General features: G+C 52.8%; 1 protein-coding gene across 2 annotated transcripts in view; it reads left to right on the forward strand.

Annotated features, from left to right (window-relative positions):
- The window catches only part of LOC139262814 (TBC1 domain family member 9B), a 112,656-nt gene that overhangs the window by 87,314 nt on the left and 7,611 nt on the right, over positions 1-17,731 (forward strand). The window contains exons 17-20 of one of the 2 annotated variants that reach the window (XM_070877973.1): positions 1,768-1,833; positions 5,111-5,188; positions 10,220-10,270; positions 13,201-13,284. In XM_070877973.1, coding sequence (XP_070734074.1) covers positions 1,768-1,833; positions 5,111-5,188; positions 10,220-10,270; positions 13,201-13,284 — 279 coding nt within the window. The remainder of the gene's footprint in view (positions 1-1,767; positions 1,834-5,110; positions 5,189-10,219; positions 10,271-13,200; positions 13,285-17,731) is intronic. The other variant, XM_070877974.1, reaches the window with a different exon arrangement.

Consider the following 17,731-nt stretch of genomic DNA (forward strand, 5'->3'; position numbering starts at 1 on the left):
GGGGGGGGGGGCTTCTTTACGCAGAGGGTTGTGGGGATCTGGAATTTGCTGCCTGGGAGAGTGGTGGATGCAGAAACCCTCACCACTTTAAGAGATGGTTGGATGGGCACTTAAAGTGCAGTAACCTGCAGGGTTACAGACCTAGAGCTGGTAATTGGGATTAGACCTTTTGTTGGACGGAGCAGATATAATGGTAAGTATTGCAGGGAATAGAATACGGCCAGGGTGATCTCCTGGACTAGTGTCGATCGCCTGGATGGGTCGCAGAGGAATTTTCCCAGATTTTTTCTTCCTAAATTGGCCTGTGTTTTTATCTGGTTTTTGCCTCTCCCAGGAGATCACGTGGCTCCGGTTGGGGTGGAGTGTAGAATGTTTCAGTGTAAGGGGTGTCGCAGTTGTGTGAGGCGGACTGGTTGGACTGGGTGCTCTTTGCCTTTCCGTCATTGTTCACAGGTTTATATGTAACCTTTAGGCCTGCTGACCGAGGGCCGTGCGGCTCTTTGTCGGCCGACGTGGACACGATGGGCCGGAATGGCCTCCTTCTGTGCTGTAAATTTCTATGTTTCTATTTCCCACTCCTCTCCTGAAGAAAGGTTGAGTAGGTTGGGCCTATGCACATTGGAGTTTAGAAGAATGAGAGGTGATCTTATTGAAATGTATAAGATTCTGAGGGGTCTTGACAGGGTTGATGCAGAGATGATGTTTCCCCTCGTGGGGGAATCTAGAACTAGGGGCATAGTTTCAGAATAAGGGGCCGCCCATTTAAGACGGAGATGAGGAGGAATTTCTTCTCTCAGAGGGTCGTGAGTCTGTGGAATTCTCTGCCCCAGAGAGCTGTGGAGGCTGGGTCATTGACTATATTTAAGGAGATAGACAGATTTTTAAACGATGAGTGAGTCAAGAGTTATGCGGAGCAGGCGGGGAAGTGGAGTTGAGGCCAAGATCAGATCAGCCACGATCTTATTGCATGGCGGGGCAGGCTCGAGGAGCCTATTTCGTATAAGCCTGTCGGGTGGCTATTCGACTGTGGGAGGCGCAGGGAGATCCCAGTGCAATCAACCAGTTAGGGGGGTAAATGTGCGTGGTCTTGTGTGTCAGCCGTGGCTCAGTGGACAGCTCACTCGACCTGAGCACAAAATTTAGGTTGAAACTCCAGTGCAGTACTGAGGGAGCACCGCACTGTCGGAGGGTCAGTACTGAGGGAGTGCTGCATTGTCGGAGGGGCAGTCATGAGGGAGCGCTGCACTATCGGAGGGGCAGTACTGAGGGAGCACTGCATTGTCGGAGGGGCAATACTGAGGGAGTGTCGGAGGGGCAGTCCTGAGAGAGTGCTGCACTGTCGGAGGGGCAGTACTGAGGGAGTGCTGCACTGTCGGAGGGGCAGTCCTGAGGGAGCGCTGCACTGTCGGAGGGGGAGTGCTGCACTGTCGGAGGGGCAGTACTGAGGGAGTGCTGCACTGTCGGAGGGGCAGTCCTGAGGGAGCGCTGCACTGTCGGAGGGGGAGTGCTGCACTGTCGGAGTGGCAGTACTGAGGGAGCGCTGCACTGTCGGAGGGGCAGTCCTGAGGGAGCGCTGCACTGTCGGAGGGGCCGTCTTTTGGATGGGACGTTAAACCGGGGCCCCGGCTGCTCTTGCCATACGGCACTGGGAGTGTCGGCCTCGATAATGTGCTCGGGTTGCTGGAGTTCGTCAGCGACTCGGTAAAGTGTGAGGTGATGGGTCGTTAAGGGTCTGGCTGCTTGTAACTTGGAGTTTTTGTCTGCTAGGTGGAATGTACCACGGAGACCTCATAGAGAAGCTGAAGATGTTGTACAAACTGCACCTGCCCCCAGGTAAGCTCCGATCAGATGGATGATCCTCCTGCTATATTCACCCTTCCTCTTCCGTATCCCTTTATGTGTTTGATCACGTCCCACCCAGACTGCGCTGGCTCCTGGTTGAGTTCAGTTCCACGGGGACCCTGGACAGGCTCCAGTACGTTGCCCATCTCTGATATACTCCTCTGTAACCCTGGGCAACGAACGTCGGACAGGATATTGCACTGTGGAAGGCGTCGCGGCTCAGTCTGTCCCCAACGCACAATTCCCAGCAGGAACCAGGGGATTGTGGTCAGGAAAGGCAGCGTGGGATGAAACTCCTGGGCCGGAATTTGTGGCTGAAGAAAGGGGCGGGGTTTGGAGCATAGGGGGCCAGTTAAAGCGTTAAAAATGGGATTCCCGACCAGAGCCCGCCTCCAACCCGCCACTTCCGGTTTTGCCGGCGGCAGGAGCGGGCGACCAACCCGCTCCCAGGGGGTGTAACTTCAATTTAAATATTATAATGAGGCTAGAAGGCTCTTTTTCCCTGTCCATTCTGTTTCTAGCTGTCGGTGGGCGGGTGAAACCCGACAGTTAAACCAAGGTGGGGTCTGCTTCTTCCATGAAGTAAGTGGCTTTATACACACCTCCTGCCTAACCCCCCCCCCCCCACACCCCACCACGAGGCCTCCGATCCCCAGGTCTCTCTCCACGGCCACACACCTACATAAGAACACAAGAAATAGGAGCAGGAGTAGGCCATTCGGCCCCTCGAGCCTGCTCCGCCATTTCATACGATCATGGCTGATCCGATCATGGCTCAGCTCCACTTCCCCGCCCGCTTCCCATAACCCATCTAGAATTTTTTGAGGATGTAACTGGCAGAGTGGACAAGGGAGAACCAGTGGATGTGGTGTATCTGGATTTTCAAAAGCCTTTTGACAAGGTCCCACACAAGAGATTGGTGTGCAAAATTAAGGCACATGGTATTGAGGGTAATGTACTGACGTGGATAGAGAACTGGTTGGCAGACAGGAAGCAAAGATTGGGAATAAACGGGTTCTTTTCAGAATGGCAGGCAGTAACTAGTGGGGTACCGCAGGGCTCAGTGCTGGGACCCCAGCTATTTACAATATATATTAGTGATTTAGACGAAGGAATTGAGTGTAATATCTCCAAGTTTGCAGATGACACTAAGCTGGGTGGCGGTGTGAGCTGTGAGGAGGATGCTAAGAGGCTGCACGGTGACTTGGATAGGTTAGGTGAGTGGGCAAATGCATGGCAGATGCAGTATAATGTGGATAAATGTGAGGTTATCCACTTTGGTGGCAAAAACAGGAAGGCAGATTATTATCTGAATGGTGACAGATTAGTAAACGGGGAGATGCAATGAGACCTGGTGCATCAGTCATTGAAAGTAGGCATGCAGGTACAGCAGGCAGTTAAGAAAGCAAATGGCATGTTGGCCTTCATAGCTAGTGGATTTGAGTATAGGAGCAGGGAGGTCTTACTGCAGTTGTACAGGGCCTTGGTGAGGCCTCACCTGAAATATTGTGTTCAGTTTTGGTCTTCTAACCTGAGGAAGGACATTCCTGCTATTGAGGGAGTGCAGCGAAGGTTCACCAGACAGATTCCCGGGATGGCAGGACTGACATATGAAGAAAGACTGGATCAGCTAGGCTTATATTCAATGGAATTTAGAAGGATGAGAGGGGATCTCACAGAAGCATATAACATTCTGACGGGATTGGACAGGTTAAATGCAGGAAGAATGTTCCCGATGTTGGGGAAGTCCAGAACCAGGGGTCACAGTCTAAGGATAAGGGGTAAGCCATTTAGGACCGAGATGAGGGGAAACTTCTTCACCCAGAGAGTGGTGAACCTGTGGAATTCTCTACCACAGAAAGTTGTTGTGGCCAGTTCGTTGGATATATTCAAAAGGGAGTTAGATGTGGCCCTTACGGCTAAAGGGATCAAGGGGTCTGGAGAGAAAGCAGGAATGGGGTACTGAAGTTGCATGATCAGCCATGATCATATTGAATGGTGGTGCAGGCTCGAAGGGCCGAATGGCCTGCTCCTGCACCTATTTTCTATGTTTCTATGTACTCCCTTATCGTTCAAAAATCTGTCTATCTCTGCCTGAAATAGATTCAATGACCCAGCCTCCACAGCTCTCTGGGACAGAGAATTCCACAGATTTACAACCCTCTGAGAGAAGAAATTCCTCCTCATCACAGTTTTAAATGGGCGGCCCCTTATTCTGAGACTATGTCCCCTAGTTTTAGTTTCCCCTATGAGTGGAAATATCCTCTCTACATCCACCTTATCGAGCCCCCTCATTATCTTATCTTATAAGTTTCGATAAGATCACCTCTCATTTACTGCTGACTGGAGCCTGAGTCCCCTACCCGGTCCGGCCTACACGTGACTCCCGTCGCACATTAAACATGGTTTGCCTCTTGATGCCTTCAGGACACCCGGCGAATGGACTGTGCGAGTTCCCCACATTGTGGGGCAGATATATATATATAATGGAGCAGGTTTTTGGCTCCTCAGCAGGTTTCCCCCCCCCCCCCGGAGTGGCGGCGATGGCGGGGGTGAGGTGTTCTGGGCGGGCGGTCAGCCTCCAGCGCCCCGCGGCGATCCCCGGGGTCGGGTTTTGGGGCGGCGCGGAGCAGCACCGCGGGGAAGAGCTGTGCCCGGTGTACAACGCCCCCGGTCGCGACACCGGCGCGAGTTTGGTCTCCCATCTGACCCGTGCGCCCCGCAGTGACCGCCGGGGAAATCAGGGCGGTCCCACCATCCCGACAGCGGAGAGGTGAGGGATGGACTCCTGAGGTAAGTGCGATTGGTTTCCTGTGAATTTGTTTTGCGATCTGTGTTGTGGTGGCGTGGGCAATGTTCTGGGAATGTTTCTGTGGGTTCTTTCAGGTATTTCCCCTCCCCCCCCCAGGCGTCTCTGAGAGCGCTCCCGGCCCGGCTCGTTATGGGAGTTTCCCATCCTAACGCCCCACGAGAGAGGTGTACAAGGCCTCCCTTAGCGCTGCGCCCCCTGACTCAGGGTCCCGCTGCCCAGTGTTACTGACTGAGGCACAAACTGTTCCCGGGCGCTAGCTTCCCCTACCCCCATTACCGCCCCGAAATCATCAACTCCGAAAATCCAGCTAATTAAAATCCCAGGCACTGTGAGATACAACCCACGCTCCCAGGATGCTCGTTTCCAGTGTACGGCATTTAACCCCCGCTTCGTGGCCTCTCACCACCCAGTCCCCGTTATCGCCACCCCTTTTCACGAGCCCTGTTTCTTTCCCAGCTCTTTGGCCAGAGGAGGAATCGGCGCTGGAGGCTGCTCATTACTTCACGGAAGATCCCTTGGCCGACGTGTCGCACGGTATGTGTGTAAAGCACTTTCCTATTTGCATTTTTCACTTTTTCTACTTTTACTCACCTGTGCGCGCCAGTGGTCAGAATCACCGAAGGTCACGGCACAGAAGGAGGCCATTCTGCCCATCGTGTCTATGCCGGCTCTTTGGTCGAACCAGCCAATCAGAGCTGCGCCCCCTGCTCTTTCCCCCACAGACCTGCACATGAGTCCTCTTCATGTCCAATAGCCAGTAGAATGTTGCTACAGAATCTGATTGCACCACACACTCAGGCCCGTGCGTTCCAGACCTTAACAAGCCTCTGTGTGAAGAGATCTTGGCCGCCATTGTGCCCAAAAGTGGTTATTCCGCTAACTGTACACCAACCTTTGTAATCGTTTTAGTAATACAGGTTAAACGCCCGAACTCCGGTGTTCCAACATTCGGAATGTTCCGGAATCCGGACACCGGGTCGACCCGTGACGGGGTCGTCCGTAAACCGGAAAATGTTCCGAAATCCGGACTCCCCCCGCCTAGGCGGCCCGACCTCGCCCCGCCCCGATTTCCCCCTCCCTCCCCCTTACCTCAGCCCCCCCTCCCTCCCCCTTACCTCGCCCCCCCCTCTCTCCCCCTTACCTCAGCCCCCCCTCCCTCCCCCTTACCTCGGCCCCCCTCCCTCCCCCTTACCTCAGCCCCTCCTCCCTCCCCCTTACCTCGGACCCCCTCCCTCCCCCTTACCTCAGCCCCCCCTCCCTCCCCCTTACCTCAGCCCCCCTCCCTCCCCATTACCTCAGCCCCTCACCCTCCCCCTTACCTCAGCCCCCCTCCTTCCCCATTACCTCAGCCCCCCTCCCTCCCCATTACCTCAGCCCCCCACCCTCCCCCTTACCTCAGCCCCCCTCCTTCCCCATTACCTCAGCCCCCCCTCCCTCCCCCTTACCTCAGCCCCCCTCCCTCCCCCTTACCTCAGCCCCTCCTCCCTCTCCCTTACCTCGGCCCCCCTCCCTCCCCCTTACCTCAGCCCCCTCCCTCCCCATTACCTCAGCCCCCCACCCTCCCCATTACCTCAGCCCCCCTCCTTCCCCCTTACCTCGGGCCCCCTCCCTCCCCCTTACCTCAGCCCCCCTCCCTCCCCCTTACGTCAGCCCCCCTCCCTCCCCCTTACCTCAGCCCCCCTCCCTCCCCCTTACCTCAGCCCCCCTCCCTCCCCCTTACCTCAGCCCCCCTCCCTCCCCCTTACCTCAGCCCCCCTCCCTCCCCCTTACCTCAGCCCCCCTCCGTCCCCCTTACCCCAGCCCCCCTCTCTCCCCCTTACCTTGGCACCCCTCCCTCCCCCTTACCTCAGCCACCCCTCTGTCCCCCTTACCTCGGCCCCCCTCCCTCCCCCTTACCTCGGCCCCCCTCCCTCCCCCTTACCTCGGCTGCCTGACCCCACCGACCTCTGCCCAGACAAAGACGTTCCAAACTCCGGAAATATCCGGAACGGCCTCGGTCCCGAGGTTTCCGGATTTCGGACGCTCAACCTGCACACCTTCCGCAGGGACAGACCAGCGATCGCGGCTTGTGTTCAGAGTTTAGTGTCTGGCTGAGTACGTGACATTTTCTTCAGACTTAAACTCTGAGCAAACAGCCAGCGGTAGACACTGAGCCTGTCCGTCACACTGCTGCGTGAGTTGTGCAATACTAGTTATGATCTCAGCAGGTCAGGCAGCATCTGGGGAGAGGAAGGTGGCGTTAACGTTTTGGGTCGCTGACCCTTACCGGAAACGTTAGCACTGTTTCCTCTCCACAGATACTGCCTGAGAAATCCAGCGTTTTCTGTTTTTATTCCAGATTCCAGTATCTTTGCTTTTGCCGAGCAGTTTGTTCCTGGTGGTGAAGCCACAGGAACGTTAGGAACAGGGGGAGGCCATTCAGCCCCTCCAGCCGGTTCTGCTATTCAATGAGATCACGGCTGATGCGTATCTTAACTCCATCTACCCGCCTTGGCCCCATAACCCTGAATACCCTTTCCTAACACAAATCCACCTGTCATCATCGTAGGCAGTCCCTCGCAATCGAGGAAGACTTGCTTCCACTCTAACCATGAGTCCTTAGGTGGCTGAACAGTCCAATACGAGAGCCACAGTCCCTGTCACAGGTGGGACAGACAGTGGTTGAGGGAAAGGGTGGGTGGGTGGGACAGGTTTGCCGCACGCTCCTTCCGCTGCCTGCACTTGGTTTCTGCGTGCTCTCGGCGACGAGACTCGAGGTGCTCAGTCTTGAAAGCTCCAACTGGCCCCCGGCCTCGACAGCTTTTGGGAGAGAGAGTTCCAGATTCCCAGCACCCTTTGTGTGAAGAAGTGCTTCCTCACATCACCCCTGGCTCTAATTTTAAGGTGACTTCCCCTTGTTCTGGACTCTCTCTCTCCCCTAGACTTTCTCTCTATCTAACCTGCTGAAGCCCTTCATCATTTTCATGACCTCAATCCTCTGAACTCAAGGAAATATAAGCCAAGTTTATGCAACCTGGCCTCACAATGTAACCCTTTTAACTCTGAAGGGACGAAGTGAGATTACATATTGATGGGCAGGAAAAGACCTTCAGGTCCATCAAACCTCTGTCGCTTCCTGTTTATTTTTACCCCAAAACTCTGCCCCTGCTCCAGAGCCTTTACATTTCTCTTGCTGCTTTTAAATTTACTTTTTCCTGAATCCTCTGACCCCCCCTTCATTAGTTTAAAGTTCTGTCTACTTGCCGAGTTATTCGATTCGGCAGGACACTGGTCCCGGCCCGGTTTAAGTGAAGCCCACCCCAGCAGAAGAGCTCCCTCTTCCCCCCAGTACTGGTGCTGGTATTCGAAGTTGAACCCGGAAATCGGGAAATTGCTGTCGGAGTTTCCCCGCTCCTCCTGAGGCTGCGCTGTGCCAGTATCTGGCCGCGAGACACGACGTTGAAATACATAGAGCGTGTGAGGCTGCGATACTTACTCACGAGCTACCCATTACACCCGCCAGTAAAAGGTTAGGGTTCATCCATTCCAGTGTCAATGAATTTTTAATGGCGTGATAGCAATGTTCCCATGATTTTTTTGGGGGGGGTGCCGGGCCCCTTTAAGGGGCTGTGCGGCCCGTTCACAGTTTTGCACACACACAGAATTTATCATTGAAAAGTGACTGACAGGCAGCACTGTGATAAGCCTTAACTACTGCCAAACAACCTCTCTGGCACTGAAAATTAACTTTTGCAAGTGTGACGTCTCATTCCTTCATATTTTAATTGTTGTTGGAGATTTGGAGAAAGACCTACATTTCTATAGCGCATTTCATGTCCCAAAGTGTTTTACAGCCAATGAAGTACTTTTGGAGTGTAGTCACTGTTGTAATGTGGAAAACGCGGCAGCCAATTTGCGCACAGCAAGCTCCCACAAACAGCAATGTGATAATGACCAGATAATCTGTTTTTGTTATGTTGATTGAGGGATAAATATTGGCCCCAGGACACCGGGGATAACTTCGAAATAGCACGTTGGGATCTTTTGCGTTCACTTGAGAGGGCAGTTGGGGCCTCGGATTAACATCTCATCCGAAAGACGGCACCTCCGACAGTGCGGCGCTCCTTCAGTACTGCCCCTTCGATAGTGCAGCTCTCCCTCAGTACTGCCCCTCCGACAGTGCAGCACTCCCTCAGTACTGACCCTCCGACAGTGCGGCGCTCCCTCAGTACTGCCCCTTCGATAGTGCAGCTCTCCCTCAGTACTGCCCCTCCGACAGTGCAGCACTCCCTCAGTACTGCCTCTCCGACAGTGCAGCAATCCCTCAGTACTGCCCCTCCGACAGTGCAGCGCTCACTCAGTACTGACCCTCCAACAGTGCAGCACTCTCTCAGTACTGCCCCTCCGACAGTGCAGACCTCCCTCAGTACTGCCCCTCCGACAGTGCGGCGCTCCCTCAGTACTGCCCCTCCGACAGTGCAGCGCTCCCTCAGTACTGCCCCTTCGATAGTGCAGCTCTCCCTCAGTACTGCCCCTCCGACAGTGCAGCACTCCCTCAGTACTGCCTCTCCGACAGTGCAGCAATCCCTCAGTACTGCCCCTCCGACAGTGCAGCGCTCACTCAGTACTGACCCTCCAACAGTGCAGCACTCTCTCAGTACTGCCCCTCCGACAGTGCAGACCTCCCTCAGTACTGCCCCTCCGACAGTGCGGCGCTCCCTCAGTACTGCCCCTCCGACAGTGCAGCGCTCCCTCAGTACTGCCCCTCCGACAGTGCGGCACTCCCTCAGTACTGTCCCTCCGACAGTGCGGCACTCCCTCAGTACTCCCCCCTGACAGTGCGGCACTCCCTCAGTACTGCCCCCTGACAGTGCGGCACTCCCTCAGTACTGCCCCCTGACAGTGCGGCACTCCCTCAGTACTGCCCCTCCGACAGTGCGGCACTCCCTCAGTACTGCCCCCTGACAGTGCGGCACTCCCTCAGCACTGCCCCTCCGACAGTGCGGCACTCCCTCAGTACTGCCCCCTGACAGTGCGGCACTCCCTCAGTACTGCCCCCTGACAGTGCGGCACTCCCTCAGTACTGCCCCCTGACAGTGCGGCACTCCCTCAGTACTGCCCCCTGACAGTGCGGCACTCCCTCAGTACTGCCCCCTGACAGTGCGGCACTCCCTCAGTACTGCCCCCTGACAGTGCGGCACTCCCTCAGTACTGCCCCCTGACAGTGCGGCACTCCCTCAGTACTGCACTGCGAGTGTCGGCCTCGAAAGGTGGAAATCCGTAGCGCAGAGCAGCCAATGCACAACCAGGCCTGTCGGAGGAGGGGGCAGGTTCGTGTTTTTGAAATGGGTTCTGTAGAAGAGTCCGCTCCTCCAAAGATTCAACGTCTCTCTTTCGAATAATGCCTGCTGTGTGTTTCTGCCACTTTGTGTTGACTGTGTAGTTGTAGAGGATGTGTGGGAGAGGGCACCAATCGTTGGACGCTGATTGAGAATCTGTGCGGGTTTATCGGTCGGCCTTGTAACTCTCTGCCGCTTGTCTCACTGGCTCACCTCGCGTTTCTTCTTCTCCTTTTTCACAATATAGCGACATACCTCTTGTCCGACATGGATTTCCTCCTCAGCTGTGGGGATTCAGGTTTGTGAATGGCAGATTCGTACCTCTCCCCTGCGGGTTTGTAAAAGGAACATTTCAGTCCAAGCCTATTTCTCTCACTTTTTTGACTGCCCCGCCGTTTTGTAGCTGTGGTTTTCAGTTGAGATGTTCGGCTGGGTTTGTTTCAGTGAACCGTTTACTGGAGTGCGAAGGTTCCGAGAGTTTTAATGTATTTTGCTAAAAAAAGGACTGGCATTTACATGGCGCCTATCACATCCTCAGGACAGCCAACGAAGGGCCAGTCACTGCTGTTATGATGCAGCCAAAGTCGGCAGCCATAGAAACATAGAAAATAGGTGCAGGAGTAGGCCATTCGGCCCCTCGAGCCTGCACCACCATTCAATAAGATCATGGCTGATCATTCCCTCAGTACCCCTTTCCTGCTTTCTCTCCATACCCCTTGATCCCTTTAGCTGTAAGGGCCACATCTAACTCCCTTTTGCATATATCCAACGACTTGAACTCCACAACTTTCTGTGGTAGAGAATTCCACAGGTTCACCACTCTCTGGGTGAAGAAGTTTCTCCTCATCTCGGTCCTAAATGACTTACCCCTTATCCTTAGACTGTGACCCCTGGTTCTGGACTTGGTTGAGGCCAATTCACGAAATATATTCAAAAAGGAGTTAGATGTGGTCCTTACTACTCGGGGGATCAAGGGGTATGGTGAGAAAGCAGGAATGGGGTACTGAAGTTGTATGTTCAGCCATGAACTCATTGAATGGCGGTGCAGGCTCAAAGGGCCGAATGGTCTACTCCTGCACCTATTTTCTATGTTTCCCCAATATCGGGAACATTCTTCCTGCATCTAACCTGTCCAATCCCGTCAGAATTGTACATGTTTCTATGAGATCCCCTCTCATCCTTCTAAACTCCAGTGAATACAGGCTCAGTCGATCCAGTCTTTCTTCATATGTTAGTCCCGCCATCCCGGGAATCAGTCTGGTGAACCTTCGCTGCACTCCCTCAATAGCAAGAATGTCCTTCCTCAGATTAAGAGACCAAAACTGAACACAATATTCAAGGTGTGGCCTCATCAAGGCCCTGTACAACTGCAGCAAGACCTCCCTATGCCTATACTCAAATCCTCTCGCTATGAAGGCCAACATGCCAATTACCTTCTTCACCGCCTGCTGTACCTGCATGCCAACTTTCAATGACTGATGTACCATGACACCCAGGTCTTGTTGCACCTCCCCTTTTCCTAATCTGTCACCATTCAGATAATATTCTGCCTTCCTGTTTTTGCCACCAAAGTGGATAACCTCACATTTATCCACATTATACTGCATCTGCCATGCATTTGCCCACTCACCTAACCTGTCCAAGTCACCCTGCAGCCTGCACACAGCAAGATCCCACAGGCGGCGATGAGCGAAATGCTGGGTTAATCTGTTTTGGGGGGGGGTTGCTAGCTGAGGGATAAATATTAGCGCCTAACCGTGGGAGGGGCAAACGGATTTGGGGGTCCATGTACACACATCACGAAAAGCGAGCGGACCGGGTTTGAAAAGTAATCAAAGTCCGTCAGCCTTTATCGAGGGGGGAGCTGGAATACACAGGGGAGGAAGTGATGTCACAGCTGTACAGACTCTGCTCAGACCCCCCCGGAGTAACAGCGTCCAGTCCTGGGCCCCGCCCCTCAGGGAGGGTCTATCGGCCAAGGAGTGGGAGCAGTGCAGATTCACCATGGTGATACCCGGGGCTAAATGGGACACGTTGGCATTATAGAAGAGTTCCCGGCCAAGTACGAGGTCCTTAAAGGAGGAAAGAGAACCGGAGAGGTTCAGGTTGAGAATTCCAGGTTGGGGACCAGGCAGCTGAAGGCACGGCCGCCGATGGTGGGGTGAAGCGAGGGGGGGGGAGGGGGGGGGTTGTGTAAGAGGGCCAGAATTGCGGGAGCGCAGAGATCTTGTGGGGCTGGAGGAGATTACAGAGAAAGGGAGGGGGCGAGGCCGTGGAGGGATTTACACACAGGAGGACAAGAGTTTTAAATTTTGAGGCTTTGGGGGAGCGGGAGCCAGAGCAGGTCGGGGAGCACAGGGGCTGATGGGTGCATGGGACGTGCACAGAGCTAAGATGCTCAACATAAGAACACAAGAAATAGGAGCAGGAATAGGCCATTCGGCCCCTCGAGCCTGCTCCGCCATTCAATAAGATCATGGCTGATCTGATCATGGACTCAGCTCCACTTCCCCGCCCGCTCCCCATAACCCCTTACTCCCTTATCGCTCAAAAATGTGTCTATCTCCGCCTTAAATATATTCAATGACCCAGCCTCCACATCTCTCTGGGGCAGAGAATTCCACAGATTTACCACCCTCTGAGAGAAGAAATTCCTCCTCACCTCAGTTTTAAATGGACGGCCCCTTATCCTGAGATTATGCCCCCCTAGTTTTAGTTTCCCCCACGAGGGGAAACATCCTCTTTGCATCCACCTTGGGGCAGAGCTTGCAGTCTGCGGACACAAACGTAGGACACACCAGACAAACACTCTGACCACAGATTCTCCCCCGGGGGGAGGGGCCGGGGGCAGAGCTACATTCTGTCTCGGGATCGACACTGTCCCTTCCCTTCGCCAACGCTCCACCTAGTTCCCGGCACCCCTTGCTGTAAGGGACAGTGGGCGATGGAGCAACGTTACTGCCGTTAGTGTTGAGACATTCCTGGGACAGTCTGACTGGACAGTGTCTTTGTACCTGTTTCTCTGCTCCAAGGAGAACAACCCCAGCTTCTCCAGTCTCTCCACGTCCCTGAAGTGTCATATCCCCTGGAACCATTCCCGGTCAATCTCTTCGACACCCTCTCCCGGGCCTTCACATCCTTCCTAAAGTGCGGGGCCCAGAATTGGACACAATACTCCGGCCGAGGTGATGTATTTTTGTTCTCATTGCTGATTGTGATTTCTTTCAGATGCGAATGTGGGAGGTGAAGGGAGTGGATTGCCGGTGCGGGACGGGAACGGGAACGGGAACGGGAACGGGAAGCAAAGGAAAGGTACCATCAGAAAGGACTTGCATTTATCAGGCACTATTGCTGCATGCTTGCAGCATCCTTTTACAGCCAATTAATTTTGAAAGAAAGGATTTATACAGCACCTTGACTCTAAGCTGACACTAAATGAGTGAAGTGGAAAGTGTTTGACTCCCAAACACTGAAACCCCCCCTCACCGTCAGGACAACAAGTACAACAGCTGGCATTTATATAGCGCCTTTACTGTAGTAAAAATTCCCAAGGCACCTCGCAAGAGCAATTATCAAACATGATTTGACATCGAGCCACATAAGCTATTGGGCCGGGTGAGCAAAAGCTGGGTCAAAGAGGTCGGTTTTAAGGAGCGTCTTGAAGGAGGAGAGAGAGGTAGAGAGGCGGAGAGGTTTAGGGAGGGAGTTCCAGAGCTCGGGGCCCAGGCAACAGAAGGCACGGCCACCGATGGTGGAGCGATGGAAATCAGGGGATGCTCAAGCGGGCAGAATTGGAGGAGCGTAGACATCTCGGGGGAGGGGGGGGGGTGTTTGTGGGGCTGGCCTGGGCTGCAGAGATAGGGAGGGGGTGGGGGCGAGGGCCATGAGCAGGATCTGAACACGAGGATGGGAATTTTGAAATGGGAGCGGTGCTGGGACCCCCGCCTATATCCCACCGGCAGTAAGGGCCCAGGCGAGGAGCATGTTCATGGTTGGGTCCCGTCATGTCCTGAGACCTCTCTCTCTGGTGTCGGTGCTGGTTTGGGGAGGGTGAGCAGTTGGGCGGGGTCAGACCCCGGTGCGACACACGAGGTGTTTGCACCAGAGGAGCCGGTGACAAATCACCTGTCCGAGACCCAGTTGGTCAGTCAGTCGGGTTCCGGGCGGACTCGGTTGAGATTTTGTCCCGAGGATTGACATTTAGTGATGTGCGCAGCGAACCAGAATCAAACCCATCGAGTCGCCCGTCCGTGAGCTTTGGTGCGTGCCCACGTTTCTGAGCTGTGTTCAAACGTGGACATTAAGAACAATAAAGGAAGGTTTTGCACTTCAGTAACCCCTTTCACAACCTCCAAACATCGCCAAGCGCTTTGCAGCCAATAAAATACTTTTGAAGTAAAGTCAGAAAATGCTGGAAACACTCAGCGGGTCAGGCAGTGTCTGTGGAGAGAGAAACAGAGTTAGCGTTTCAGGTCAATGACCTTGTTAGAGATGGAACCGGTTTTGAGCAAGTGCAGGGGGCAGAGAGAGGGGAGAGAAGAACTGTGATAGGGTGGAGGGCAGGTGTCGAGGAAATTTTAGCTTAAATTAACTCAGGCGGAGGCTTTCAGAGTCGTGCTTCGAGAGAATTTTATTTACAAGCGAGATATCTTGGAGAGTCCGCTCAGTCCGCACTGAGGCAAAACTCTTGAGTTTTACAAGAAAACCCGCTCTCTCTTTATACAGTTGAAACAGGAATTTTATCTAAAACACACCACACAAGTACATTAATCATACATTCTTGTAAATGCAATCAAAGCAAGAACTTTATCTAAAACTCCTCATATGAGCATTAATCATACATCCTGTAAATACAAAGGTCATTCCAGGAGGCACACTTTATCTTGTCCTTGCATAGTTTCTCCCTGTCCGTTTTCTGATAAGCAGGGTATCTGGAAACTCATGTAAACACTAGATAGTCATGTATTTACAACTTCCTTTGTTCTAAGATCTGAGAGGTTTGGGTGTTTTCTTTTCTAGCTCCACTAATTCTACAAACTCAGCAAAAAGTGAACTTAACCCTTTCCTTTATAATAGGACATAGATCGTTTTCTTCCACAGCAGGAGAGATAAAGAAAAAGAAAGACTTGTATTTCTATAGCACCTTTCATAGCCATCGGACGTCTCAAAGCGCTTTACAGCCAGTGAAGTACTTTTGAAATGTGGGAAACGCAGCAGCCAATTTGCGCACAGCAAGCTCCCACACACATCAATGTGGTTATCACCAAATAATCGTTTTTTTTTGTGATGTTGATTGAGGGTTAAATATTGGCCCCAGGACACCGGGGATAACTCCCCTGCTCTTCTTTGAATAGTGACCATGGAATTTTTTACATCCACCTGAGAGCAGATGGGCCTCGGTTTAACGCCTCATCCGAAAGACGCCACCTCCGACAGTACTCCCTCAGTACTGCCCCTCTGACTGTGCAGCACTCCCTCAGTACTGTCCCTCCAAAAGTGCAGCACTCCCCCTCCGACAGTGCAGCACTCCCTCAGTACTGTCCCTCCAAAAGTGCAGCACTCCCTCAGTACTGCCCCTCCGACAGTGCAGCACTCCCTCAGTGCGGGGCTCCCTCAGCACTGCCCCTCCGACAGTGCAGCACTCCCTCAGCACTGCCCCTCCGACAGTGCAGCACTCCCTCAGTACTGCCCCTCCGACAGTGCGGGGCTCCCTCAGCACTTCCCCTCCGACAGTGCAGCACTCCCTCAGCACTGCCCCTCCGACAGTGCAGCACTCCCTCAGTACTGCCCCTCCAAAAGTGCAGCACTCCCTCAGTACTGCCCCTCCAACAGTGCAGCACTCCCTCAGCACTGCACTGGGAGTGTCAGTTTAGATTGTTGTGCTCAGGTCCCTGGAGTGGGACTTGAACCCACAACCTTCTGACTCCGAGGCGAGTGTGCTGCCCACTGAGCCACAGCCGACACAAAGCAGAGCGGAGAGGAAAGCAGTTCAACAGTGCGAATGTCTGGCTGGTTGTTGGTGGGTGAGGCAGAGAACCTGTTTTATTGCGGCGAGCATTAACTGTGATTCCAGCCAGCTTGAGAGATAACGGAATGAAACGGTTTCCCAGTTCTGTGGGCAGACTGGTTCAACTGTAAGATGACACTAAGCTGGGTGGCGGTGTGAGCTGTGAGGAGGATGCTATGAGGCTGCAGGGCGACTTGGACAGGTTAGGTGAGTGGGCAAATGCATGGCAGATGCAGTATAATGTGGATAAATGTGAGGTTATCCACTTTGGTGGCAAAAACAGGAAGGCAGAATATTATCTGAATGGTGACAGATTAGGAAAAGGGGAGGTGCATCGAGGCCTGGGTGTCATGGTACATCAGTCATTGAAAGTTGGCATGCAGGTACAGCAGGCGGTGAAGAAGGCAAATGGTATGTTGGTCTTCATAGCGAGGGGATTTGAGTATAGGAACAGGGAGGTCTTACTGCAGTTGTACAGGGCCTTGGTGAGGCCACACCTTGAATATTGTGTTCAGCTTTTGTCTCCTAATCTGAGGAAGGACATTCTTTATATTTGAGGGAGTGCAGCGAAGGTTCACCAGACTGATTCCCGGGATGGCAGGACTGACATATGAAGAAAGACTGGATCGACTAGGCTTATATCAAATGGAATTTAGAAGGATGAGAGGGGAGCTCATAGAAACATATAAAATTTGGGATTGGACAGGTTAGAGGCATTTTACTTTAAGGAGCAGTAGTTCAAATATAGTCAGACACAACACACAATCAGGATAGATATACGACCATGACAAGTAGCTGGTACTAGTCCTGATCGGCTGGTGGCACGAACTGTTCTTATCGTCGCCTTCTGGGTCTTTTATTCTCTTTTTAGGGATGGGCCTGGTATAGGATATGGACAGGACTGTTTAACCTAGGATATGGTTGTAATTTACCAAAATTCCCTGGATTCTGGGGAGGTCCCAGCAGATTGGAAAACTGCAAATGTAACACCCCTATTTAAAAAAGGAGGCCGACAAAAAGCAGGAAACTATAGACCAGTTAGCCTAACATCTGTGGTTGGGAAAATGTTGGAGTCCATTATTAAAGAAGCAGTAGCAGGACATTTGGAAAAGCAAAATTTGGTCAGGCAGAGTCAGCATGGATTTATGAAGCGGAAGTCATGTTTGACAAATTTGCTGGAATTCTTTGAAGATGTAACGAACAGGGTGGATAAAGGGGAACCAGTGGATGTGGTGTATTTGGATTTCCAGAAGGCATTTGACAAGGTGCCACATAAAAGGTTACTGCACAAGATAAAAGTTCACGGGGTTGGGAAGTTCACGGAGTTGGGGATAATATTTTAGCACGGATAGAGGATTGGCTAACGAACAGAAAACAGAGTCGGGATAAATGGTTCATTCTCAGGTTGGCAACCAGTAACTAGTGGGGTGCCATAGGAATCACTGCTGGGACCCCAACTATTTACAATCTATATAAACGACTTGGAAGAAGGGACTGAGTGTAAAGTAGCCAAGTTTGCTGACAATACAAAGATGGGAGGAAAAGCAATGTGTGAGGAGGGCACACAAAATCTGCAAAAGGATATAGACAGGCTAAGTGAGTGGGCAAAAATTTGGCAGATCGAAGCCAGTATAATGTTGGAAAGTGTGAGGTTATGCACTTTGGCAGAAAAAAAATCAAGGAGCAAGTTATTATTTAAATGGAGAAAGATTGCAAAGTGCCGCAGTACAGCGGGACCTGGGGGTACTTGTG

Source organism: Pristiophorus japonicus, chromosome 4 (assembly GCF_044704955.1).
Source record: "Pristiophorus japonicus isolate sPriJap1 chromosome 4, sPriJap1.hap1, whole genome shotgun sequence".
Classification (NCBI taxonomy): Eukaryota; Metazoa; Chordata; class Chondrichthyes; family Pristiophoridae; genus Pristiophorus; species Pristiophorus japonicus.